This window comes from Ranitomeya variabilis, chromosome 1 (genome assembly GCF_051348905.1).
Source record: "Ranitomeya variabilis isolate aRanVar5 chromosome 1, aRanVar5.hap1, whole genome shotgun sequence".
Taxonomy (NCBI): Eukaryota; Metazoa; Chordata; class Amphibia; order Anura; family Dendrobatidae; genus Ranitomeya; species Ranitomeya variabilis.
Window position 1 is genome coordinate 1,055,080,790 of NC_135232.1, and position 26,288 is coordinate 1,055,107,077.

Sequence of the window (26,288 nt, forward strand, 5' to 3'; positions counted from 1 at the left end):
TGCCCTCCTCCTCTGAGCTGGTCCCTCTATTTTTTCAGAATGTTGTGTGTTTGCATGGTATTCCTGAGAATATAGTGTCTGACAGGGGTACTCAGTTTGTGTCTAGATTTTGGCGGGCGTTCTGTGCCAGGATGGGCATCGACTTGTCTTTTTCGTCTGCATTCCATCCTCAGACTAATGGCCAGACTGAGCGTACTAATCAGACCTTGGAGACTTACTTGAGGTGTTTTGTGTCCGCTGATCAGGACGATTGGCTTGATTTTTTGCCATTGGCAGAGTTTGCCCTTAACAATCGGGCCAGTTCTGCCACTTTGGTTTCTCCATTTTTTTGTAATTCAGGGTTTCACCCTCGCTTTTCGTCCGGTCAATTGGAGTCTTCGGATTGTCCTGGAGTAGATGCTGTGGTTGATAGAATGCATCAGATTTGGGGACAGGTTGTGGACAATCTGAAGTTGTCCCAGGAGAAGACTCAACAGTTCACTAATCGTCATCGGCGTGTCGGTCCTCGTCTTTGTGTTGGGGACCTGGTTTGGTTGTCTTCTCGATTTGTTCCTATGAAGGTCTCGTCTCCTAAGTTTAAGCCTCGGTTTATCGGCCCTTATAGGATTCTGGAGGTTCTCAATCCTGTGTCCTTTCGTTTGGACCTCCCAGCATCTTTTACTATTCATAATGTTTTTCATCGGTCATTGTTGCGGAGGTATGAGGTGCCGGTTGTTCCGTCTGCTGATCCTCCTGCTCCTGTGCTGGTTGAGGGTGAGTTGGAGTATGTGGTGGAAAAGATCTTGGACTCCCGTGTTTCCAGACGGAAACTTCAGTATCTGGTTAAGTGGAAAGGCTATGGTCAGGAGGATAATTCTTGGGTGACAGCATCTGATGTTCATGCTCCTGATTTGGTTCGTGCATTTCATAGTGCTCATCCAGATCGCCCTGGTGGTTCTGGTGAGGGTTCGGTGCCCCCTCCTTAAGGGGGGGGTACTGTTGTGAATTCTGTTTGTGGGCTCCCCCGGTGGTGTTTTATGGTAGTGCCACTTATTTGCCTTCTTCTATCCTTGATCACCTGTTGACACCCATTAGGGGAGTTTCCTATTTAAGGCTGCTTGGCTGCTGGTCTGATGCCGGCCAACAATGTATCAGTAGCATTCTGTTGCATTCTCCTGCCTCAAGATCCTGTTCAGCTAAGTTGAATTTTGTTTCTAGTTTATTCTATTTTTGTCCAGCTATTTGCAATGTGACTCTCTGTAGCTGGAAGCTCTCGTGGACTGGAATTGCCACTCCAGTGGCATGAGTTGTCACTGGAGTTTTAAAGTAATTTCAGGATGGTGTTTTTGAGTAGTGTTTTGAAGTTGACCGTGAAGTGACTCTTTCCTGTACTTCTGCTATCTAGTAAGCGGACCTCACTGTGCTAAATCTGCTGTTCATCCTACGTATGTCTTTTCCTCTTGACTCACCGTCAATATCTGTGGGGGGCTGCTATCTCCTTTTGGGGTTCATCTCTGGAGGTAAGGCAGGCCTGTATATTCCTCTGATAGGGGTAGTTAGATCTCCGGCTGGCGCGTGGTGTCTAGGGCATCGTAGGAAACACTCCCCGGCTACTTCCAGTGTCGTGTCAGGTTCAGGTCACGGTCACTTTAGTTCCCATCACCCGAGAGCTAGTCCGTTGTTATTTTGATTTCCCTGCCATTGGGAAAATCATAACAGCTAGGGTTAGCATTAGGGTTAGGGCTAGGGTTAGGGCTAGGGTTAGGGCTAGGGTTAGGGCTAGGGTTAGGGCTAGGGTTAGGGTTAGAACTAGGGTTAGGGTTAGAAATAGGCTATGTGCACACGGTGCGAAGTTGGCTGTGGATCCGCAGCGGATTGGCCGCTGCGGATTCGTAGGAGTTTTCCATCAGGTTTACAGTACCATGTAAACCTATGGATAACCAAATCCGCTGTGCCCATGGTGCGGAAAATACTGCGCGGAAACTCTGTGTTGTATTTTCCGCAGCATGTCAATTCTTTGTGCGGCTTCCGCAGCGTTTTACACCTGTTCTTCAATAGGAATCCGCAGCTGAAATCCGCACAAAAAACACTGGAAATCCGCGGTAAATCCGCAGGTAAAATTTCAAAAATAATGCAGAAAAATCTCACACGAATCCGCAACGTGGGCACATAGACTTAGGGTTAGGGTTGGAATTAGAGTTAGGGTTGGAATTAGGGCTAGGATTGGAAATAGGGTTAAGATTAGGCCTGTGGTTAGGGTTATGGTTAGGGTTAGGGGTGTGTTGGGGTTAGGGTTGTGGTTAGGGTTGGGATTAGGGTTAGGGTTGGGATTAGGGTTAGGATTAGGGTTAGGGTTGGGATTAGGGTTATGGGTGTGTCGGGGTTAGGGTTGTGATTAGGGTCATGGCTAGATTTGGGATTAGGGTTAGGGGTGTGATGGGGTGAGTGTTGGAGTTAGAATTGAGGGGCTTCCACTTTTTAGGCACATCAGGGGTCTCCAAACGTAACATGGCGCCACCATTGATTCCACCCAATCTTGCGTTCAAAAAGTCAAATGTGCTCCCTCCCTTCCGAGCCCCGACATGCGCCCAATCAGTGGTTTACCCCCACATATGGGGTAACAGCATACTCAGGACAAACTGGACAACAACTTTTGGGGTCCAATTTTTCCTGTCACCCTTGTGAAAATAAAAAATTGCGGGCTAAAAAAATCATTTTTGAGGAAAGAAAAATTATTTTTTATTTTCACGGCTCTGCGTCATAAACTTCTGTGAATCACTTGGGGGTTCAAAGTGCTCACCACACATCTAGATAAGTTCCTTGGGCGGTCTAGTTTCCAAAATGGGGTCACTTGTGGGGAGTTTCTACTGTTTAGGCACATCAGGGGCTCTGCAAATGCAATGTGACGCCCACAGACCATTCCATCAAAGTCTGCATTTCAAAAGTCACTACTTCCCTTCTGAGCCCCAACATGTGCCCAAACAGTAGTTTACTCCCACATATGAGGTATCAGCGTACTCAGGACAAGCTGGGCAACAACTATTGGGGTCAAATTTCTCCTGTAACCCTTGTGAAAATAAAAAATTGCTTGCTAAAACATCATTTTTGAGGAAAGAAAAATATTTTTTTATTTTCACGGCTCTGCGTTGTAAACTTCAGTGAAACACTTGGGGGTTCAAAGTGCTCACCACATATCTAGATAAGTTCCGTGGAGGGTCTAGTTTCCAAAATGGGGTCCCTTGTGGGGAGTTTCTACTGTTTAGGCACATCAGGGGCTCTGCAAACACAACGTGACGCCCGCAGACCATTCCATCAAAGTCTGCATTTCAAAAGTCACTACTTCCCTTCCGAGCCCCAACGTGTGCCCAAACAGTGGTTTACCCCCCCCTTTGGGGTATCAGTGTACTCAGGACAAACTGGGCAACAACTTTTGGGGTCCAATTTCTCCTGCTACCCTTGTGAAAATATAAAATTGCTTGCTAAACATCATTTTTGAGGAAAGAAAAATGATTTTTTATTTTCACGGCTCTGCGTTGTAAACTTCTGTGAAGCACTTGGGGGTTCAAAGTGCTCACCACATATCTAGATAAGTTCCTTGGGGGGTCTAGTTTCCAAAAGAGGGTCAATTGTGGGGGGTTTCTACTGTTTAGGCACATCAGGGGCTCTGCAAACGCAACGTGACGCCCGCAGACCAATCCATCAAAGTCTGCATTCCAAAACGTCACTACTTCCCTTCTGAGCCCTGACGTGTGCTCAAACAGTGGTTCCCCCCCACATATGGGGTATCAGTGTACTCACGACAAACTGGAAAACAACTTTTGGGGTCCAATTTCTCCTGCTACCCTTGTGAAACTAAAAAATTGCTTGCTAAAACATAATTTTAGAGGAAAGAAAAATGATTTTTTATTTTCACGGCTCTGCGTTGTAAACTTTTGCGAAGCACTTTGGGGGTCAAAGTGCTCACCACATATTTAGATAAGTTCCTTGGGGGATCTAGTTTCCAAAATGGGGTCACTTGTGGGGGGTTTCTACTGTTTAGGCTCATCAGGGGCTCTGCAAACGCAACGTGACGCCCGCGGACCATTCCATCAAAGTCTGCATTTCAAAAGTCACTACTTCCCTTCCGAGCCTCGACGTGTGCCCAAGCAGTGGTTTACCCCCACATATGAGGTATCAGCGTACTCAGGACAAGCTGGGCAACAACTATTGGGGTCAAATTTCTCCTGTAACCCTTGTGAAAATAAAAAATTGCTTGCTAAAACATCATTTTTGAGGAAAGAAAAATATTTTTTTATTTTCACGGCTCTGCGTTGTAAACTTCAGTGAAACACTTGGGGGTTCAAAGTGCTCACCACATATCTAGATAAGTTCCGTGGAGGGTCTAGTTTCCAAAATGGGGTCCCTTGTGGGGAGTTTCCACTGTTTAGGCACATCAGGAGCTCTGCAAACACAACGTGACGCCCGCAGACCATTCCATCAAAGTCTGCATTTCAAAAGTCACTACTTCCCTTCCGAGCCCCAACGTGTGCCCAAACAGTGGTTTACCCCCCCTTTGCGGTATCAGTGTACTCAGAACAAACTGGGCAACAACTTTTGGGGTCCAATTTCTCCTGCTACCCTTGTGAAAATATAAAATTGCTTGCTAAACATCATTTTTGAGGAAAGAAAAATGATTTTTTATTTTCACGGCTCTGCGTTGTAAACTTCTGTGAAGCACTTGGGGGTTCAAAGTGCTCACCACATATCTAGATAAGTTCCTTGGGGGGTCTAGTTTCCAAAAGAGGGTCAATTGTGGGGGGTTTCTACTGTTTAGGCACATCAGGGGCTCTGCAAACGCAACGTGACGCCCGCAGACCAATCCATCAAAGTCTGCATTCCAAAACGTCACTACTTCCCTTCTGAGCCCTGACGTGTGCTCAAACAGTGGTTCCCCCCCACATATGGGGTATCAGTGTACTCACGACAAACTGGAAAACAACTTTTGGGGTCCAATTTCTCCTGCTACCCTTGTGAAACTAAAAAATTGCTTGCTAAAACATAATTTTAGAGGAAAGAAAAATGATTTTTTATTTTCACGGCTCTGCGTTGTAAACTTTTGCGAAGCACTTTGGGGGTCAAAGTGCTCACCACATATTTAGATAAGTTCCTTGGGGGATCTAGTTTCCAAAATGGGGTCACTTGTGGGGGGTTTCTACTGTTTAGGCTCATCAGGGGCTCTGCAAACGCAACGTGACGCCCGCGGACCATTCCATCAAAGTCTGCATTTCAAAAGTCACTACTTCCCTTCCGAGCCTCGACGTGTGCCCAAGCAGTGGTTTACCCCCACATATGGGGTATTAGTGTACTCAGGACAAACTGGACAACAACTTTTGGGGTCCAATTTCTCCTGTTACTCTTGTGAAAATAAAAAATTGAGGGCTAAAAAATAATTTTTGAGGAAAGAAAAATGATTTTTTATTTTCACAGCTCTGCGTTATAAACTTCTGTGAAGCACTTGGGGGATTAAAGTGGTCACTGCACATCTAGATTAGTTCCATGGGAGGTCTAGTTTCAAAAATGGGGTCACATGTGGGGGAGCTCCAATGTTTAGGCACACAGGGGCTCTCCAAACGCGACATGGTGTCCGATAACGATTGGAGCTAATTTTACATTCAAAAAGTCAAATGGCGCTCCTTCCCTTCTGAGCCCTGCCGTGTGCCCAAACAGTGGTTTACCCCCACAGGTGAGGTATCAGTGTAGTCAGGAGAAATTGCCCAATAAATTTTAGGATCCATTTTATCCTGTTGCCCATGTGGAAATGAACAAATTGAGGCTAAAAGAAATTTTTTGTGAAAAAAAAGTACTTTTTAATTTTTACGGATCAATTTGTGAAGCCCCTGGGGGTTCAAAGTGCTCACTATGCATCTAGATAAGTTCCTTGGGGGGTCTAGTTTCCAAAATAGGGTAACATGTGGAGGAGCTCCAATGTTTAGGCACACAGGGGCTCTCCAAACGCGACATTGTGTCCGCTAGCGATTGGAGCTAATTTTTCAATCAAAAGTAAAATGGCGCTTCTTCCCTTCCGAGCCTTGCCGTGTGCACAAACAGTGGTTTGTGACCACATATAAGGTATCAGCGTACTCAGGAGCAATTGCCCAACACATTTTAGGATCCATTTTATCCTGTTGCCCATGTGAAAATGAAAAAATTGAGGATAAAATAAATTTTTAGTGAAAAAAAAGTACTTTTTCAATTTTACAGATCAATTTGTGAAGCACCTGGGGGTTCAAAGTGCTCACTATGCATCTAGATGTGCTCCTTGGGGGGTCTAGTTTCCAAAATGGGGTCAGTTGTGGGGGAGTTCCAATGTTTAGGCACACAGGGGCTCTCCAAACGCGACATGGTGTCCGCTAAAGATTGGAGCCAATTTTTCATTCAAAAAGTCAAATGGCGCTCCTTCCCTTCCGAGCCCTGTCGTGCGCCCAAACAGTGGTTCCCTCCCACATATCGGGTATCGGCGTACTCAGGTCAAATTGTGCAATAACTTTTGGCGTCCAGTTTCTCTTTTTACCCTTGGGAAAATAAAAGAATTGTTGCTAAAAGATCTTTTTTGTGACTAAAAAGTTAAATGTTCATTTTTTCGTTCCATGTTGCTTCTGCTGATGTGAAGCCCCTGAAGGGTTAATAAACTTCTTGAATGTGGTTTTGAGTACCTTGAGGGGTGCAGTTTTTAGAATGGTGTCACTTTTGGGTATTTTCAGCCATATAGATCCCTCAAACTGACTTCAAATGTGAGGTGGTCCCTAAAAAATGGTTTTGTAAATTTCGTTGTAAAAATGAGAAATTGCTGGTCAAATTTTAACCCTTATAACTTCCTAGCAAAAAAAAATTTTGTTTCCAAAATTGTGCTGATGTAAAGTAGACATGTGGGTAATGTTATTTATTAACTATTTTGTGTCACATAAGTCTCTTGTTTAACAGAATAAAAATTCAAAATTTGAAAATTTGAAAATTTTCAAAATTTTAGCCAAATTTGCATTTTTTTCATAAATAAACGCAAAAATTATCGACCTAAATATACCACTAACATGAAGCCCAATATGTCACGAAAAAACATTCTCAGAACCGCTAGGATCCGTTGAAGTGTACCTGAGTTATTACCTCATAAAGGGACACTGGTCAGAATTGCAAAAAACGGCCAGGTCATTAAGGTCAAAATAGGTTGGGTCATGAAGGGGTTAAAACTGACAGTCTATCTCTAGAATAGTATAAGCAAAGGAGATGGGGCACTATTAAAAATGGCACCATCTCTTTGAACAGCAGTAGGGTAGTGCCGAGCGTTAGACCCCATTCCTAATGACCTAAGACTAACATCCTTAATAATTCGAACCTACCACTCCAAGACTTCACTCGTGCTGCACAAGTTCTTTTGCATTACACCAGACAATTCGATTACTTCCCATTAGTCACAGTTTTAGGAGTGCCCTAAAAATGCATTTCTTTAGCCTGGCCCAACACCTCACTTCAAAAATCCCTTTTTGCCCTTTCCAAATCTTCCTCAAAATATGGTCCCTTGTAATATCTAATAATGTAACTTTTGACTTGACTGTAGTTTATAACCTCATAGCTATACATAAAATGCAAACAAAAAAAGTTTCTGGATGTTTGGATTCCTGCCACATAAAATTTCTTCAGCGGTCATCAAAAGATCCTGATACTGAGGAAGATCAGTGTTCATTCACTTTAACAAATCATATTTCTCTTAAGACACCGCAAAGATGAAACAATTTTTCTAAAGTACCACATGCAATCTTCCCAGTAAATGGAATTCTACCTTCTGTAAATTTGAGAGACTGCAAAGAATAGCCATTAGTGACTGTTATGTTATATGCATTCCCTGAAATGTAAGAGATGATAACCTCACACGAGATAATTCTAAGTTGCAGCTTCCCTTTGAAGAGATGATTGCTTCTTTTTTCATATCGGCTATGACATCGCTGATATTTTTCCTATTATTCATTCTTATCTCTTTAACCCATATAGAACCATTTGTGGCTTTAGGACTGCAATTTTTTTTTTCCATATATTATGGATCAGACTTTTTTTTCAATTCTTGCTCTAAATTATTAGTTGTATTTTCAATTTATCATATTAAATGTACAACTAAAAAAAAAACAAAACAAAACAATTCCTTCAAGTTCTATTTTTACACTCTTCATGACCTTTACAAGGGATTCCCTCAATTTTATGATGCTGAGATTAGGCTTCATCATAGCATTGAAGAGGCTAACTGCCGACATCAGTTTTCTCCAATTCTGACAGTTGCATCTTGACTACCGTCTGCTGCATTACCACCCAACTCCAGCAACTGATACTGATATCTTCAATAATGAGAGAAGAGTCAATCAATGATTATGGGGATGATAATGGAACTGAGAAAAAATATGTTGGTGATGTTTGTCTCAAGCTAATATTTGATGAATATAGTAATGTAGACAGTGATGAAATATTGACAACACGTGACTGATAATTGTGAACAAATATTAGCTATATAATGCTACACTGACTACATTCTATTGAGACTACTCAAAAACATGGAGGTAAAGGTAGAAAGAAATGTTGGTGAAATAATTCAGCGCTTAGACATTTTTTGGAAAAATAACTGTTTTGCTTGGGACATGCAACCACCATTAATGTCATAATAACATGGAGGATTATATGAAAGAACGGACATAACGAATCCAAAGAGGTCACATAGTACAGTATTGTCAAACTAATAATAAACAAAGAGACCTCTATTGTTTGCTCAACACAGTCCCTCTTCAGCATAAGCCTGCAGCTGTTGCATATTCCAACACATATGATTTCTTATCAAAATATAAAATGGCATGCTGATCAAATAACCAATCATACAAAACTACACATCATTATCAATTCAGTCTTTTAAGGACAAATTTTTCTTTGTGTTTGCTTCCAAATGTGCCGTAACTAGGTTTTCACATTTCCAGCTTCTAAAAAAAATGCCAGAATAGGTCATCTTCTAAATAGCGCTTTCCAGATTTATTGCTCTGTGCAACTACACATATACAAACATACAAAATTAGTTTACATATCTACAAAATAGGTGATAAATGTTGGGTCAATGGGGGAACCTGTGCGAGTTTGAATAGAGATGCATTCGATAATGTTCCATTCTGATCCATTCAGGGTCTATTCGACTGACAAAATGCAGATCTTATCTGGTTTCTGCCAGCCCTAGAAATTTGGAATAGGCTGTCACACCATCCAAACAACCCATCACTGCAAGGCATCAGTTTTTACTACTGAGCCACTTCATCATCTTTCATCTTCCAATGTACAGTATAGAACTTTCCATGTACAGTATGTGGTACATGAACATCACCAAGTTGCACATACTAGATTGGAAAATGTTCATAAAACTTAGTCCCTTCCTTTTTGAATGAACATTGTTTAAAGTATAAGAAACTTGAAGTTGATAAGTTACTAAAGAACTTGTGTTTAAACTTTGGGTCTGAGTTACAATGACATTACACTTTACATATTTGCTCTCTTTCATGCCAATTTTCATTATTTTGGTAAATATCAAGTGCTCGACTTTGTGATAATTAAACTTGGATACTTATCCCCTCTTAAGCTCAGCACATCCATCTTAAAAAAATAAGAAAATAATGATAAATCACTTATACGATGCACCATGCTGACAATTTTGACGCTAGAAGAATCTGACTGATTAAGAGGACAAATTCATTGGTCTCACAGCAGACAGAAATATTTTCTTTTTTTAGCTGAAGCACCTCTTGAAATTGCCAGTGAAAATTATGCTTAATGCCTTTTACATTTGATTTCCTCTTTACTTTCCTATGCAAATTATAATGATTTGCATTGCATTTATCTCCTGCAACCTTAGCTGGCATATAACTGAAATTATCATTTACATTTTGTAGTGATGTCACATGATTGCTCCCAGCTAGAACATTGTTATTTTGCTTTATTTTTCTTTCAGTTACTTTTCTATAACATTACATGCACAATTTTACCAGTTCTACTACTGATGAGAAAAGTTTCAAGCCTGATAGTAAAGGGGGTAGCCACAACTTTTTTACTAATGGCCTATCCAAGTAAAGGCCATCAATATAGGATTGTTCAACTTGTGACACCCGGCATGTTGACCAATCAGCTGTTACTGGTGGCAGCCGGAAATTCTGGGATGCTGCCAGCAACTTTGTCATTTCTATAGTGGCCAAGGTTTGGTACTGCAGATCCACCCCCTATTTGAAAGAACTGGGGATGAATCTGTAATACCCGATCGTAGCCACTATAGTATTGACAAAGCTGCTGTGTTGGCTAAATCCAGCAACTTCCGATTTCCGCCAGTAACAGCTGATCAACATGAAAAACCGTACTGCACTTTTGGATATGAAGAAGCACAAGTAAAATCCTGAACCACTAGTGGTATGAAAAATATACTTGCCACTCAATAAATACATTCAACAGGAGTGTCTTATTAAATGTGGAATATCCAGAAAAGAATAAGATGTTTTGGTCAACAAGAGCTTCATCAGTCCTCTGGATCATAAGAAACTGCAAATGGCAGCGCTCAAGGAAAGTCTGCGGCATCCACCTCTTAGACATGAAGCACTTCATATCTAAGCGGTGGATGCTGTAGACGTTCCTTCAGCTCTGCATTTGCAGTTTCTTATGATTCAGAGGACTGATGAAGGTCTTGTTGACCGAAGAGTCTTAATCTTTTCTGGATATTGTACATTTAATAAAAAACTCCAATCAGATAAAAATATCCAATCAGATATTGTTGGACTATCCTAAAGTAGGCCATCTATAAAAAAGAAGATATTAATCTCTGTAACATACAATTTTATTTTTACAATTTTTAACATTAATACAGAACACGAATTTGACCTCCCCTCAACCAAATATAAAAAATATACAGTATTAAGTATTCACTTTCTCATAACCCTTCAATACACCTAGCACTCAAAAGTCTGTACTGTAGATATAGTCCAACCAAGGTCCAGTGGCCTCTATATGTTCATCATATATATCAGACCAAAAACGTGATGATTTATGACGAGAAATGTATCCTACCTTAGTCCATAAAGAACAGTTCCATCTGGATGAAGACGTATCATTCTATTCTTCACAGTAACTCCATGGACAAATGATCTTTTATCATTGAGAAAGTATGTATCGGGAACCCAGAGCTGATCAGCGACCCTGTTATCCAATGTAAGGTTAAGTGGAATTCCTGAATAAGAAAGTCTTTTGTCTCTCCACGACTGCTGAAAATACATAGTGAGCGTATAGTCCTAAAAAAAGGAAAAAAGAAAACACATTCAAATTTTAATGTTTATCACAATGCAATTAACACTGTATGTTAAAGGAGTCTGTCACCCACAAAACACTAACTAAACCACTTACATAGGTATGCAGGATATTGAAACTCTATAAAAAAATCATACATGTAGTATAGATTTCAGTAGTTTAATTGGCATAAATAAACTATTTATTTAGAATGCAAATGATGGGGCTACGATGTACTCTTGGTATGGCCAAGGAACTCCCTATCAATTTACATACTGAACATTACCATGTCTCTATTGACATCACACTTTACAGCCATGTTGACTTAGTATTATTGTGGGCTCTCATCATTCGATCCTGTCTGCAGTGGTGGACAGGGGCTAACAATAAGAGCTGGCAATGGTATTTTGTGAGTCCACCTGCAGTAGGCACTGCATTAATGAAAATACGACAGTCTTCAGTATGCAAATTCAAGGGCTGTGACGGTGCACTGGAGCCCTTTTATTTGCATATGAAATAAATCTTTTTTTTTACCAACGAAACCACTAAAATCTATGTTACAGGTATGATTCTTATATGGATTGACTCCCCTAGATACCTGTATAACTTATTTAAAGGGAATCTGCAAGTAGGATTGTTATGGAAATTTGGTTTGGATAAATCTATCCCTGTGTGTGCTGTGGCCATTCTCAAATTAGTCTGAGTATTTGAGCGCTCAAGAATGACACTGTACACCCACGGTGACAAAATAGCATTCCATCAATACTGATGCTTTATTGTACATACCTGTTTTTATAATTGCTTATAGAAAGGGTGGTTAATTAATTACCATATGGTCAAGCTCCTCTTTTATTGGCTATCTAAATATATGAAATATTGTGATTAATGCATGGCAACAGGCTGATTAAGCATTTAAAGTATAACTGTATTTTTTTCTGAAACTAAGCTAAAAATTGAGACATTGAATGACTCAGCATTTGGCACATCTGGTATTGTTCCTCTTTTTTGCCTTGAAAGTACCAAACAGTCTGTCTGGTTTATGTCAGCCATTTTAAGCAATTGATTATAGTGTATATATTAGCTGTGAGTATATATGATTATATATCCAAGTAAGATCTATATGAAATATACTGTATATACTGTATATATTTCCATCACAGGATGGGAATGTAGGAAGCTGAATAAAATGATATGTAGATACATCTTATGTCTTATTCCAGGGAAATCCATGTTTTTATATGCAAATTAGCTGTTAAGATCTATGGGCTGGAAACTGATCTGCATGAAAATCTGCTTACAAAGATTATTATAAATAGCAGGTGATGTTACCAATATGAGACATCTAACTAACACAATACAGCAGAACTGAACTTTGTCTTCTTACAAGCACATTTGCTGCAGCTCTCACAGCTCTGCTGTATTGAAAAAATATTGCAAGCCTGTCTGCATGTGAGATGGAAGCTAAAGTAGAGAGGAACCTGCAGATGTGTCAGTTATAATCACACACAGCTCTGCAGTGAGATCAGGAGAGCAGAGAGTGACAATTACATATCACACTGGTAACTCCCCTTTTATTTAAAATAATCCCTGGAGGCAGATTCTAATGCAGATGATTGTCTGCCCCATAGTTCTGAACAGATCATTTTCATATTAGAAAAGCATGGATCTCTTGAGAATATGACATCAGGCCGCAGATTGTCATGAATCCCAATGGCTAGGGATAGCAAGGGACAAGCAAAGTAATACAAAATATCGGACGAGCTCTAGGGTGATGGAACCTGGGCTGACCACTGCCCTACGCCTGACAAACGCAACTAGAGATAGCCAGGGAGCGTGCCTACGTTGGTTCTAGACGCCACGCACCAGCCTAAGAGCTAACTAGTACTGCAGAGAAAATAAGACCTCACTTGCCTCCAGAGGAATGAACCCCAAAAGGTATAGTTGCCCCCCACATGTATTGACGGTGAAATGAGAGGAAGGCACACACATAGAGATGATATATATAGGTTCAGCAAATTGAGGCCCGCTGTAAACTAGAAAGCAGAACGATACAAAAGGGGTCTGAGCGGTCAGCAAAAAACCCTAATCAAAAAACCATCCTGAGATTACAAGAACCCATGTGCCAACTCATGGCACATGGGGAGAACCTCAGTCCACTAGAGCTACCAGCTAGCATAGAGACATAATAAGCAAGCTGGACAAAAAACCAAACAACTGAAAATCAGCACTTAGCTTATCCTGAAAGATCTGGGAGCAGGTAGGCAGGAACCAAACAGAGCACATCTGAATACATTGATAGCCGGCAAGGGAATGACAGAAAGGCCAGGTAAAATAGGAAACACCCAGCCTCTGATGGACAGGTGGAAACCAAAGGCCGCAACCCACCAAAGTCACCCAGTACCAGCAGTAACCACCAGAGGGAGCCCACAAACAGAATCCACAACAGTACCCCCCCCCTTGAGGAGGGGTCACCGAACCCTCACGAGAACCCCCAGGGCGATCAGGGTGAGCTCTATGGAAGGCGCGGACCAAATCAGTCGCATGAACATCGGAGGCGACCACCCAGGAATTATCCTCCTGACCATAACCCTTCCACTTAACCAAATACTGGAGTTTGCGTCTGGAAACACGAGAATCCAAGATCTTCTCAACAACATACTCCAATTCTCCCTCCACCAGAACCGGAGCAAGAGGCTCAACCGAAGGAACAACGGGCACCTCATACCTCCGCAACAACGACCGATGGAACACATTATGAATAGCAAACGATGCTGGGAGATCCAAACGAAAAGATACAGGGTTAAGAATCTCCGAGATCCTATAAGGACCGATGAACCGAGGCTTGAACTTAGGAGAAGAGACCTTCATAGGGACAAAACGAGAAGACAACCACACCAAATCCCCAACAAGAAGTCGGGGACCCACGCGGCGACGGCGATTAGCAAACTGCTGAGTCTTCTCCTGAGATAACTTCAAATTGTCCACCACCTGATTCCAAATCTGATGTAGCCTGTCCACCACCACGTCCACTCCAGGACAATCCGAAGACTCCACCTGACCAGAGGAAAAACGAGGATGAAACCCCGAATTACAAAAAAAAGGAGAGACCAACGTGGCAGAACTAGCCCGATTATTAAGAGCAAATTCGGCCAGCGGCAAAAAAGCAACCCAGTCATCTTGATCAGCAGAAACAAAACACCTCAAATAAGTTTCCAAGGTCTGATTAGTTCGCTCCGTCTGGCCATTCATCTGAGGATGGAATGCAGACGAGAAAGACAAATCAATGCCCATCTTGGCACAAAACGTCCGCCAAAATCTAGACACAAACTGGGATCCCCTGTCAGAAACGATATTCTCCGGAATCCCATGCAAACGAACCACGTTCTGAAAAAATAAAGGGACCAACTCAGAGGAGGAAGGCAACTTAGGCAAGGGCACCAAATGAACCATCTTAGAAAAGCGGTCACACACCACCCAGATAACGGACATTTTCTGTGAAACCGGGAGATCAGAAATAAAATCCATGGAAATGTGCGTCCAAGGCCTCTTCGGGATGGGCAAGGATAACAACAACCCACTGGCCCGAGAACAGCAAGGCTTAGCTCGAGCACACACTTCACAAGACTGCACAAAGGTACGCACATCCCTAGACAAGGAAGGCCACCAAAAAGACCTGGCCACCAAGTCTCTAGTACCAAATATTCCAGGATGACCAGCCAACACAGAAGAATGGACCTCGGAGATGACTCTACTGGTCCAATCATCCGGAACAAACAGTCTTTCTGGTGGACAACGATCCGGTTTATCCACCTGAAACTCCTGCAATGCACGTCGCAAGTCTGGGGATACGGCGGACAATATTACCCCATCCCTAAGGATACCAGTAGGCCCAGAGTCTCCAGGAGAGTCAGGCACAAAACTCCTGGAAAGAGCATCTGCCTTCACATTCTTTGAACCTGGCAGGTATGAAACCACGAAATTGAAACGAGAAAAAAACAACGACCAACGAGCCTGTCTAGGATTCAAACGCCTGGCAGACTCAAGGTAAATGAGATTCTTGTGATCAGTCAAGACCACCACACGATGTTTAGCACCCTCAAGCCAATGACGCCACTCCTCAAATGCCCACTTCATGGCCAAAAGCTCCCGATTACCCACATCATAATTGCGCTCGGCGGGTGAGAATTTTCTAGAGAAGAATGCACATGGCTTCATCACCGAGCCATTAGAACTTCTCTGTGACAAAACCGCCCCCGCTCCAATCTCGGAAGCATCAACCTCAACCTGAAAAGGAAGTGAAACATCTGGTTGACACAACACAGGAGCAGAAGAAAATCGGCGCTTAAGTTCCTGAAAGGCCTCCACGGCCGCAGGAGACCAATCAGCAACATCAGCACCCTTTTTAGTCAAATCAGTCAAAGGTTTAACAATACTGGAAAAATTAGCAATGAACCGACGATAAAAATTAGCAAACCCCAAGAACTTCTGAAGGCTCTTAACAGATGTAGGTTGTGTCCAGTCACAAATCGCCTGAACCTTGACGGGATCCATCTCAATAGTAGAAGGAGAAAAAATGTACCCCAAAAAAGAAATCTTCTGGACTCCGAAGAGACACTTTGAGCCCTTCACAAACAGAGAATTGGCCCGCAGAACCTGAAACACCTTCCTGACCTGTAAAACATGAGACTCCCAGTCATCAGAAAACACCAAAATATCATCCAAATACACAATCATAAACTTATCCAGATATTCACGGAAAATATTGTGCATAAAGGACTGAAAGACTGACGGAGCATTGGAGAGTCCAAAAGGCATTACCAAATACTCAAAATGGCCCTCAGGCGTATTAAATGCGGTTTTCCACTCGTCACCCTGTTTTATCCGCACCAGATTATACGCACCGCGAAGATCTATCTTAGTGAACCACCTAGCCCCCTTAATGCGAGCAAACAAATCAGTCAATAATGGCAGTGGATACTGATATTTGACTGTAATCTTATTCAGAAGGCGATAATCTATACAAGGCCTCAGGGAACCATCTTTTTTTGCCACGAAAAAAAAACCTGCTCCCAGAGGGGACGAAGATGGACGAATATGTCCCTTTTCCAAGGACTCCTTAATATAATTCCGCATAGCAGTATGCTCTGGCAGTGACAGATTAAATAAACGACCCTTAGGGAACTTACTGCCAGGAATCAATTCTATAGCACAGTCACAATCTCTATGAGGAGGGAGCGAATTGAGCTTAGGCTCCTCAAAAACATCCCTATAGTCAGACAAAAACGCAGGGATCTCAGAAGGAGTAGATGAAGCGATTGAAATCGGGGGTGCATAATCATGAACCCCCTGACATCCCCAGCTTAACACAGACATTGTTTTCCAGTCCAGGACAGGATTATGAGTTTGTAACCATGGCAGACCAAGCACTAGTACATCATGTAAATTATACAGTACAAGGAAGCAAATCACCTCCTGATGAACGGGAGTCATGCGCATGGTCACTTGTGTCCAATACTGCGGCTTATTCATAGCCAATGGTGTAGAGTCAATTCCCTTCAGAGGGATAGGAACTTCCAGAGGCTCCAGACTAAAACCGCAGCGTTTAGCAAATGACCAATCCATAAGACTCAGGGCAGCGCCTGAATCCACATAGGCATCGACGGAAATGGAAGACAGTGAAAAAATCAGAGTCACAGACAAAATGAACTTAGGCTGCAGAGTACCAATGGCAAAAGATTTATCAACCCTTTTAGTGCGTTTAGAGCATGCTGATATAACATGAGCTGAATCACCACAATAAAAACACAATCCATTTTTCCGCCTATAATTTTGCCGTTCACTTCTGGACTGAATTCTATCACATTGCATAGTCTCAGGTGCCTGTTCAGAAGACACCGCCAACTGGTGCACGGGTTTGCGCTCCCGTAAACGCCGATCAATCTGAATGGCCATAGCCATCGACTCATTCAGACCTGTAGGCGTAGGGAACCCCACCATAATATCCTTAATGGCCTCGGAAAGACCATTTCTGAAGTTAGCAGCCAGGGCGCACTCATTCCACTGAGTAAGCACCGACCATTTCCGAAATTTTTGACAATATATTTCCGCTTCATCATGCCCCTGAGAGAGGGCTAATAAAGCCTTTTCAGCCTGAATCTCCAGGTTGGGTTCCTCATAGAGCAATCCCAATGCCAGAAAAAACGCATCCACATTGAGCAATGCAGGATCCCCTGGTGCCAATGCAAATGCCCAATTCTGAGGGTCGCCCCGCAGGAAAGATATTACAATCTTGACCTGTTGAGCAGGGTCTCCAGAGGAGCGAGATTTTAAAGAAAGAAACAATTTACAATTGTTCCTGAAATTCAGGAAGGTAGATCTATCTCCAGAAAAGAACTCTGGAATAGGAATTCTAGGTTCAGACATGGGAGTGTGAACAACAAAATCCTGTATGTTTTTAACTTTTGCCGCGAGATTACTCAGGCTGGAAGCCAAACTCTGGACATCCATGTTAAACAGCTAATATCAGAGCCATTCAAGGGTTAAGAGGAGGTAAGAAGCAGCTAGACAGCAATTAAGGGCTAGGCAGCAAAACTCTGAAGGAAAAAAAAAAAAATTTCCCTTAAACACTTCTTTTTCTCCTGCTTCAGCCCAAACAATTAACACTTTGTGGGCCGGCTATACTGTCATGAATCCCAATGGCTAGGGATAGCAAGGGACAAGCAAAGTAATACAAAATATCGGACGAGCTCTAGGGTGATGGAACCTGGGCTGACCGCTGCCCTACGCCTGACAAACGCAACTAGAGATAGCCAGGGAGCGTGCCTACGTTGGTTCTAGATGCCATGCACCAGCCTAAGAGCTAACTAGTACTGCAGAGAAAATAAGACCTCACTTGCCTCCAGAGGAATGAACCCCAAAAGGTATAGTTGCCCCCCACATGTATTGACGGTGAAATGAGAGGAAGGCACACACATAGAGATGATATATATAGGTTCAGCAAATTGAGGCCCGCTGTAAACTAGAAAGCAGAACGATACAAAAGGGGTCTGAGCGGTCAGCAAAAAACCCTAATCAAAAAACCATCCTGAGATTACAAGAACCCATGTGCCAACTCATGGCACATGGGGAGAACCTCAGTCCACTAGAGCTACCAGCTAGCATAGAGACATAATAAGCAAGCTGGACAAAAAACCAAACAACTGAAAATCAGCACTTAGCTTATCCTGAAAGATCTGGGAGCAGGTAGGCAGGAACCAAACAGAGCACATCTGAATACATTGATAGCCGGCAAGGGAATGACAGAAAGGCCAGGTAAAATAGGAAACACCCAGCCTCTGATGGACAGGTGGAAACCAAAGGCCGCAACCCACCAAAGTCACCCAGTACCAGCAGTAACCACCAGAGGGAGCCCACAAACAGAATCCACAACAGCAGATATCAAGGTATCATTTTATTCAGCTTTCTATAACCTGCATGTCCATGTAGACTGCTTAGAAGGGTTGATCCTACTGATAGATTCCGTTTAATTTATATTTGGGAAGGAAACAGATGCCATTGGAAGTATATACTGTATACTGGTAAGTTTACAGTTAACAAAAATTTAATTTGCTCACAATTTTTCAGGAGACCGGATGTCTTTCTTGAAAAATATACCGGTAATATTAGAGGTTACAGATAGTAAATTCTATGATGGAACGTTGGTTCAGGATTTTTGTCCGATTGCCATATGTGGACCTGCGAAGAAATATTCACCCCTCATATGGGATAATTGGCATCCACCGTATAAGGTTTTTGCCTTCATTGGGGTCAACAAAATAACATCACATCTAGGTTCAAGATCAACACAGAAATATATCACCAAGTGTCAAAACTAACTTTACCTAGAGTATTGTTAGCTGAACAATGATCAGTTGCTATGCGTTTGATTAGTCAGTTGCACTGAAATAATATGGAGCCCACCTGAATAATATACTTGAACTTTTCCTAAAGGAGGCCAAAAGACAGAAGATATGTGTTAGGTGTCGTGTTCCTGCAGCTGCAAAGGAGGAATCTCGACTCATTCTCCTCCAGCCACAGTGGAGCCTGCTCAGCGGAGACGTCGGTCCTAGCGCCTGGCTCGGACAGATGCTGAGCATTTGGTTACTGCAGCCCTTCCAGGCTCAGCCATTATAACCAATACTGTTCAGCGGCGAGCAGGCATCTCTGGGACTAAGTCCTGCTTTTCTCCTTCTGAGCATGCCCAAGGGAAGATCTCTCATTGGAGGTCGGAGGTCACACACTCAGGTCATGTAGCAGTTCCTATTGGTCCACCAGGACAGTCCTGAAGAGCTGCAGCCATGAAAGGTTCGCATGGCCGCTCGGCCATGCGCTAGTATAAATTAGTATTTTGTGTGTGTGTGTGGATGTATGCCTGTTCTGGTGAAAGCTCCAAATCATTCCCATTCCTAAAGTTGTTGAATGTTCGCGAGTGTTGTAGCTGTCTAGTGCCAGATAGTGCCATCCAGCACCAGGCACAAAATATACTGCGTCTATCCTGCAGTGACCGCCGCTGCGGTACTGTAAGCACTCTGTGTGGCTATCTTTAGCATCTCCTGACAATCCGTCAGTGTAGGGTGGGAACTCCCATTTGATCCCAACATCTGACTCAGGGCGTCCTCAGGCGCGGGCTCAAAAGCCACCGAGGGTCAGTGCGGGATCAACCACCAGTATAGTGAGGGTGAGTTGTAGGGAACCCACTAGTATCCATTTGCTACGCCCTGTGAATGCTAACAGGGCACAGTGTTATCTTTAATCTTGGCGACACTGTGAAGCAATAGAGTTCGCTCCTATACAGTATCCGCTGGACACGCATGCAAGGATAGGGGGAAGCGGGCATGACACTGGAAGAGAGTGAGTGGTTAGAAAAGAAAAGCAGGGAGGTGAAAGGGGGGGGATTGGGAGAAGGGACAGCAGGGAGGAAATGACATAGGACAAAGGGAGGTGGGGTCCCAAGGAAGGGTTAAAAAAGGACTGGGCGGGACGTAAGGGCTCTCTTTGACCACAGACGGATGGGACGGGCCCACGTCAGAGAAGGAAGGGCAGGCCCCAGGGGGAGAGGGAACTGAGCCCACAGGAAAGGGCTTTTCCATGTCGGGAGGAGAGTCCCGACAATGAAGATGGAAGTTCGGTCCTCCACGCCATGGGAACCAGGGAGAGGATATCGCTAGCTCAGCCCCACGTCGACATGACCCTGGCCCAGTCCGGAGAAGAAGACGTCTCTGAGAACTATGAAACGACCAGAGGGACTTCGGCTCCCTGGGAGCATGGTAATTATCAATCTATGTTGGGTTTGTCTCCCATCGCTGGCCCGTATACAGGAAACAGTGATAGTCGGGGGTCTAAGGTTTATAACGTAATGGTTGACAAGTCACCCCCTGATCCAGTCATCAGCGAGCTGATAGCATTAGTAGCCAGGTTAGAGAAGAGGTTAGATCGGCTAGAGGAACCGGGGCCAACTCACCTATCAGCCTGGACCACCCCTTACACCCATCATAGAGGGGGCACGAGTGTGAGTAACAGCACTGTCGAAGTGTCCGATGCGAGTTCAGCAGGGGATGGGGAAAATTTTCCCTTAGATGATAGGGCACGGGGGGAGGTGTACATTTGTTTCTCAGGCCCCCTAGGTGCCCATCTTAAAAAAGAGGTGAGGGAAAAAATTTGGAGGAATGAGTACGTTGACATATTTTCGTTGCTGCCCATTGATAAAGTGAGTGCTGAGAAGATTGTGAAGGAGGGGAATAAAAAGGAGGAAGACGAAAGGCGACGGAGTCAGATGGTACCGCAGACGTTCTCGAATTGGTGGCAGGCCTTTGCAATTCTAGCCAGCATTATAGGGGAGAGAGCGCCAGAGAACTGTTCACAATTGTTCTGCTACATGGATTCCATAGGGGAAGCTTACAGAACTTATGGAGGGCATGCATGGTTGTGGTATGATGAATAGTTCCGCCAGCGGAAGGCCATTCGCCCCTCCATCAGATGGGACCAAAAAGATATTGGGCTTTGGTTAAAGATTATGGCCCCTAGTAACAGATTTGGGAACTCCTTTCAGGGGTGGGCCGGGAGAACCGGCCAAGCGGGTTATGGATCAGGGGCTCAAGCTTCAGGAGGTTTTCAAGCCCGGGGTGGGGTACAGAAGCACGGTATATGTTGGCAGTTTAACAAGAGCCAATGTAAGTTCGGGCCCAGCTGTAGATTCAGACATCAATGCTCAGTGTGCAATGGGTTGTCACACGGAGCCAGTAAATGTGTCAGGAAGAACAACGCTAGCGCCAGAGGAAACAACCATGGTCAAGGGCCAAACCCCAATCAAACTGCACGCAATGCTCCCCTTTCTAGATAGGTATCCCGATAGACTCAAGGCGGACCTGTTAATCAGAGGCTTTAGGGATGGTTTCATAATTCCTGTCTCGAATCTCAGTTTACAAACAAAATAAAAAAAATCTAAAATCTACCTATCCGCACTCTGAAGTTGTGAAGGAAAAATTAAGAAAAGAGGTGCTACTAGGCCGAATGGCAGGTCCATTCAAGTCTCCGCCTTTTTCGGGCCTGGTGGTTTCCCCTTTGGGCATTGTGCCTAAGAAGGAACCAAATAAGTTCCGAATGATTCACCATTTGTCATATCCCCGTGGCAAGTCCATTAATGACGGCATTGATCCTGAGTTATGCTCGGTTGTATACGCCTCGTTTGATGAGGCTGTGCAGTGGGTGAGGAAGTGTGGTAAAGGGGCTTTAATGGCGAAGACTGACGTGGAATCTGCCTTTCGGTTACTGCCCGTACATCCGGTTAGTCAACGCCTTCTTGGGTGCTATTGGGAGGGAGAGTACTTTGTGGACAGGTGCCTAACCATGGGATGCTCGCTGTCATGTTCCTTGTTCGAGGCCTTTAACAGTTTTCTGGAATGGGTAGTCAGGGACATTTCTGGTTTTAAATCTGTGATACATTACTTGGATGATTTTTGGTGCGTTGGCCCCCCGGATTCGGATGTGTGCGAGGTGATTTTGAGGAGTTTAGAATGGGTGGCAAAGGAATTCGGTGTACCATTGGCTCCTGAAAAACGGTTCGTCCAATGACATGTATTTCCTTCCTGGGTATTGTGATTGATGCAGTCAAATGGGAATGTCGGCTCCCGGAGGATAAGGTGTCATCCCTCAAAGGAGAAATACGCAGGGCTTTGAAACTAAAAAAATTGGGGTAACGGGAAGTGCAGTCCTTACTGGGCAGTTTAAACTTCGCATGTCGGGTGTTGCCTATGGGGAGAGTTTTTTCAAGGAGGTTGGCGGGAGCTACGGCAGGTGTGAAGCTGCCTCATCATTATGTTCGATGATCGGCTGACAACAGAGCTGATCTGGGTGTTTGGAACACATTTTTGGAAGATTACAACGGTCGATCATTGATGATGGAAGGGGTGTGTTGAAATTCCGACATTGATCTATACATGGATGCAGCAGGGAGTTGCGGTTTTGGAGCTTATTTTCAGCGGCAATGGTGTGCGGCCAAGTGGCCTGATGAATGGGTCCATTTGGGTCTTGTCAAGAATGTAGCGTTACTAGAGATTTTTCATATTTTGGTAGCTGTTAATTTGTGGAAAGGGCGGCTGGCAAACAGGAGGATTCGTTTCAAATGTGACAACATGGGTGTGGTGTTGGCTATAAATAACATAACCGCTTCTTCCCCTCCAGTTATCAGGGTTTTGCGGCAGCTAGTATTGGACTGCCTATCTATTAATGCTCAGTTTACCACATCACGTGTACCGGGGGAATTTAACTCAATAGCTGACGCACTTTCTCATTTCCAGTCGGAGCTGTTCCAGGCTCTGGCACCGGAGGCGGAAGAAGAGGGCATACCCTGCCCTCCCGGACTCTGGAATGTGGTATCAGGGCGGTCGGACCATTAATTAGGTCATCATTGGCAAGCAGCACATGGGCAGCCTATCATCGGTCATGGAAAACATGGGAACACTGGCTAGGAACACCTAACAGATGAGGAGAAAGTGGGGGTGTTATTGATGGGAATCAGGCAGGCAGCCGATGATAAGTGGTCTGCAGCGAGGGTTAATCAGTTAATTTCCGGGTTGGCTTTTGGTTTTAAACTTAGGAATAGGACGGATTTAACAAAAAAGTTTATAGTCAGACAGGCGCTTAGAGGTTTTCATAGGAAAAGAAGCCAAAAGGATAATAGGCGGCCAATTTCATTTGAATTACTAGAGAAGTTGGGCCTGCGAATAAAGGCAGTTTGCAGATCCCCTTTGAGGTACGATTATTCAGGCTTGCATTTTCTTTGGCCTTTTTTTCGGTGCAATGAGATTGGGAGAATTAGTTGCGCCAAGTAAGAATAAGGTTGGGGGCATTTTAGTCGAGGACGTAATGATTACCAAAAGGGAGTGGAATTCTGGATTAGGAAATCAAAGATAGACCAGTGTTATGATCCTAATGGCAGAGGATCTACGAGATTACAGCAAAGTCTGCAAACATAAATACCAGTTCATAGGGAAGTGGTAACTAGGCTGACCATATACCTGATCCTAGCACAACCAACTAACAGTAGCCGGGGAACGTACCTACGTTGATCCTAGACATCTCGCGCCAGCCGGAGAACTAACTAACCCTATCAGGGAAAATAAGACCTCTCTTGCCTCAAGAAGAAAGACCCCAAAGTTATAGTACAAGCCCCCAACATATAATAACGGTGAGGTAAGAAGAAAAGACAAACGTAAGAATGAACTAGATTTTAGCAAAGAGAGGCCCACTTACTAATAGCAGAAGATAGTAAGATGACTTATATGGTCAGCAAAAAACCCTGCAAAATATCCACGCTGAATATCCAAGAACCCCCGAACCGACTAACGGTGAGGGGGGAGAATATCAGCCCCCTAGAGCTTCCAGCGATATCAGGAATAACATTTTGTACAAGCTGGACAAAAATATGAACAATGCAAATAAACAAAAATAAGAAAGCAGGACTTAGCTTATCTTGCAAAGAACCAGGACCTGAAGACAGGAGCAAACAGAAATGAACTGATTACAACGATGCCAGGCACTGGACTGAGAATCCAGGAAGTTTAAATAGCAACACCCCAGGCCTAACGAACCAGGTGAGAACCAACCTGGGAAAAGACAATCCAAGTGCCAAACCACTAGTGACCACAAGAGGGAGCCAAGAAGTATAGTTCACAACAGACCAGTTAGGAAAAGGACAGAGAGTTCTGTTGGGCAGGGTGAAGGATTCCTTTATGTGTCCGTCCCGATGCTTAGAGCAATTTATGTCCGTTAGGCCACCTCAGGGAGGATCGTTGTTATGTCACGAAGAGGGGACATTCCTATCCAAATATCAGTTTGTTAAAATATTTCACAGGTGTTTGAGGGAATCGGGAATAGAGCCACGCAGTTATGGGGGGCATTCATTTTGCATTGGAGCTGCAACTGCAATGGAGGTGGCTGTGGAGGCTTGAGCACCGAAGTTTTAAAGAGAATTGGATGCTGGGAATCAAAGCGTTACCGGTCCTACGTGCGACCTTATGGAAATGGAGGATCCAAGCTGGCTGGTATTTAACATGTCACTAACATATGTTTGCTTTGTTGCAGGGCATGTTCCACTGTTAATTTGGATCTTAGGCCACTCTTACTTTCACTGGGGAGCGCTGCAAGCGGACAGACAGACTGACGGCAGACAGTTGGGTTACACAAAAAAGGTGGCGTTCATTAGGTGGTTGGGCTTTAGGGGGTTGGTCTGGAAGCGGGTTCTTCATGAGTTTCACCCAGCAGTTTACTGCCACAGAGCCCCAGATATTCTAGTTCTACATGTAGGGGGAAATGATGTGGCAGCTCGCTCTGGGAAAGGATTAGTTGATGACATTAAAAAAGATCTGAGGCAGCTATGGTCATCCTTCCAGAGGGATAAGAGTAGTGTGGTCCGACATTGTAGCTAGGAAATTCTGGCGAGGAGCACGGTCGGTGCTGAGGGTTAACAAAGCATGCATGAAGGTTTATAAAGCAATATCCAAATTCGTAGTGCAGAGAGGGGGAGTGGCGGTGCGCCATGTGGGCCTGGAGGATGTACATGGGGCATTTTGGCGAGCTGACGGGGTACACTTGAATGCAACAGGGATGGATATGTGGATCGCTGGGCTGCAAGGAGGGATAGGGAGGGCCACAGCATTGCTAGTTGGTGGGGTCTCGAGCTCCTGAGGCGAGGTGCTCTCGGTGTGGCGTTGGTGGGTCCTCGAAGTCAGTAAAAAATTTGAAGTGGGGATTATTGAAAAGGCCACAAACCCCCTTCATTGGTAGGTTACCTGGTGGTGGTCTGGTGGTAAGGGGGTGATACCCAGCGGTGGTAATGTCGGGGTCACACTAACAACACAAAAATGGGTGGCACCCGGCGATGGTATGTCGGGGTCACATGGTCGTTAGTTTTGGGGTGATACCTGGCGATGGAACGTCGTGGTGCTCTTGAGCTAAAATTAAAATGCGGCTAGGAGTAAAAGCGAGGGGGGAAGGGGCAATGCCATGGAAAAAATAGACCACCAGACTTTAGAGTTTTTTGCGACTTCGAGGACCCTACCAAGAGTCTTTTTAATTATTAATAAATTGGCTGCTGTGGCCGTTTAATATCCAAAAGAAATGTGTCTATCATTTGTTTATAGGAGTGAGGTCAAAAAGGGGGGGTTGGAACCACGGATAATCGATCTGTCCAGGGTCAAGTATCCGCTGGACACGCACGCAAGGATAGGGGGAAGCAGGCATGACACTGGAAGAGAGTGAGTGGTTAGAAAAGAAAAGCAGGGAGGTGAAAGGGGAGGTTGGGAGAAGGGAAAGCAGGGAGGAAATGACATAGGACAAAGGGAGGTGGGGTCCCAAGGAAGGGTTAAATAAGGACTGGGCAGGACGTAAGGGCTCTCTTTGACCACAGAAGGATGACTGGACAACAAGTCCCACCCACCTGCCCGAGAAGAAGA

The 26,288-nt window shown here is 44.0% G+C and overlaps 1 protein-coding gene across 1 annotated transcript in view; it reads right to left on the minus strand.

The window, feature by feature from the left end:
- GABRB1 (gamma-aminobutyric acid type A receptor subunit beta1) overlaps nt 1-26,288 on the minus strand; it is an 891,901-nt gene that overhangs the window by 503,439 nt on the left and 362,174 nt on the right. The window contains exon 4 of the mRNA XM_077279819.1: nt 11,083-11,303. Coding sequence (XP_077135934.1) covers nt 11,083-11,303 — 221 coding nt within the window. The remainder of the gene's footprint in view (nt 1-11,082; nt 11,304-26,288) is intronic.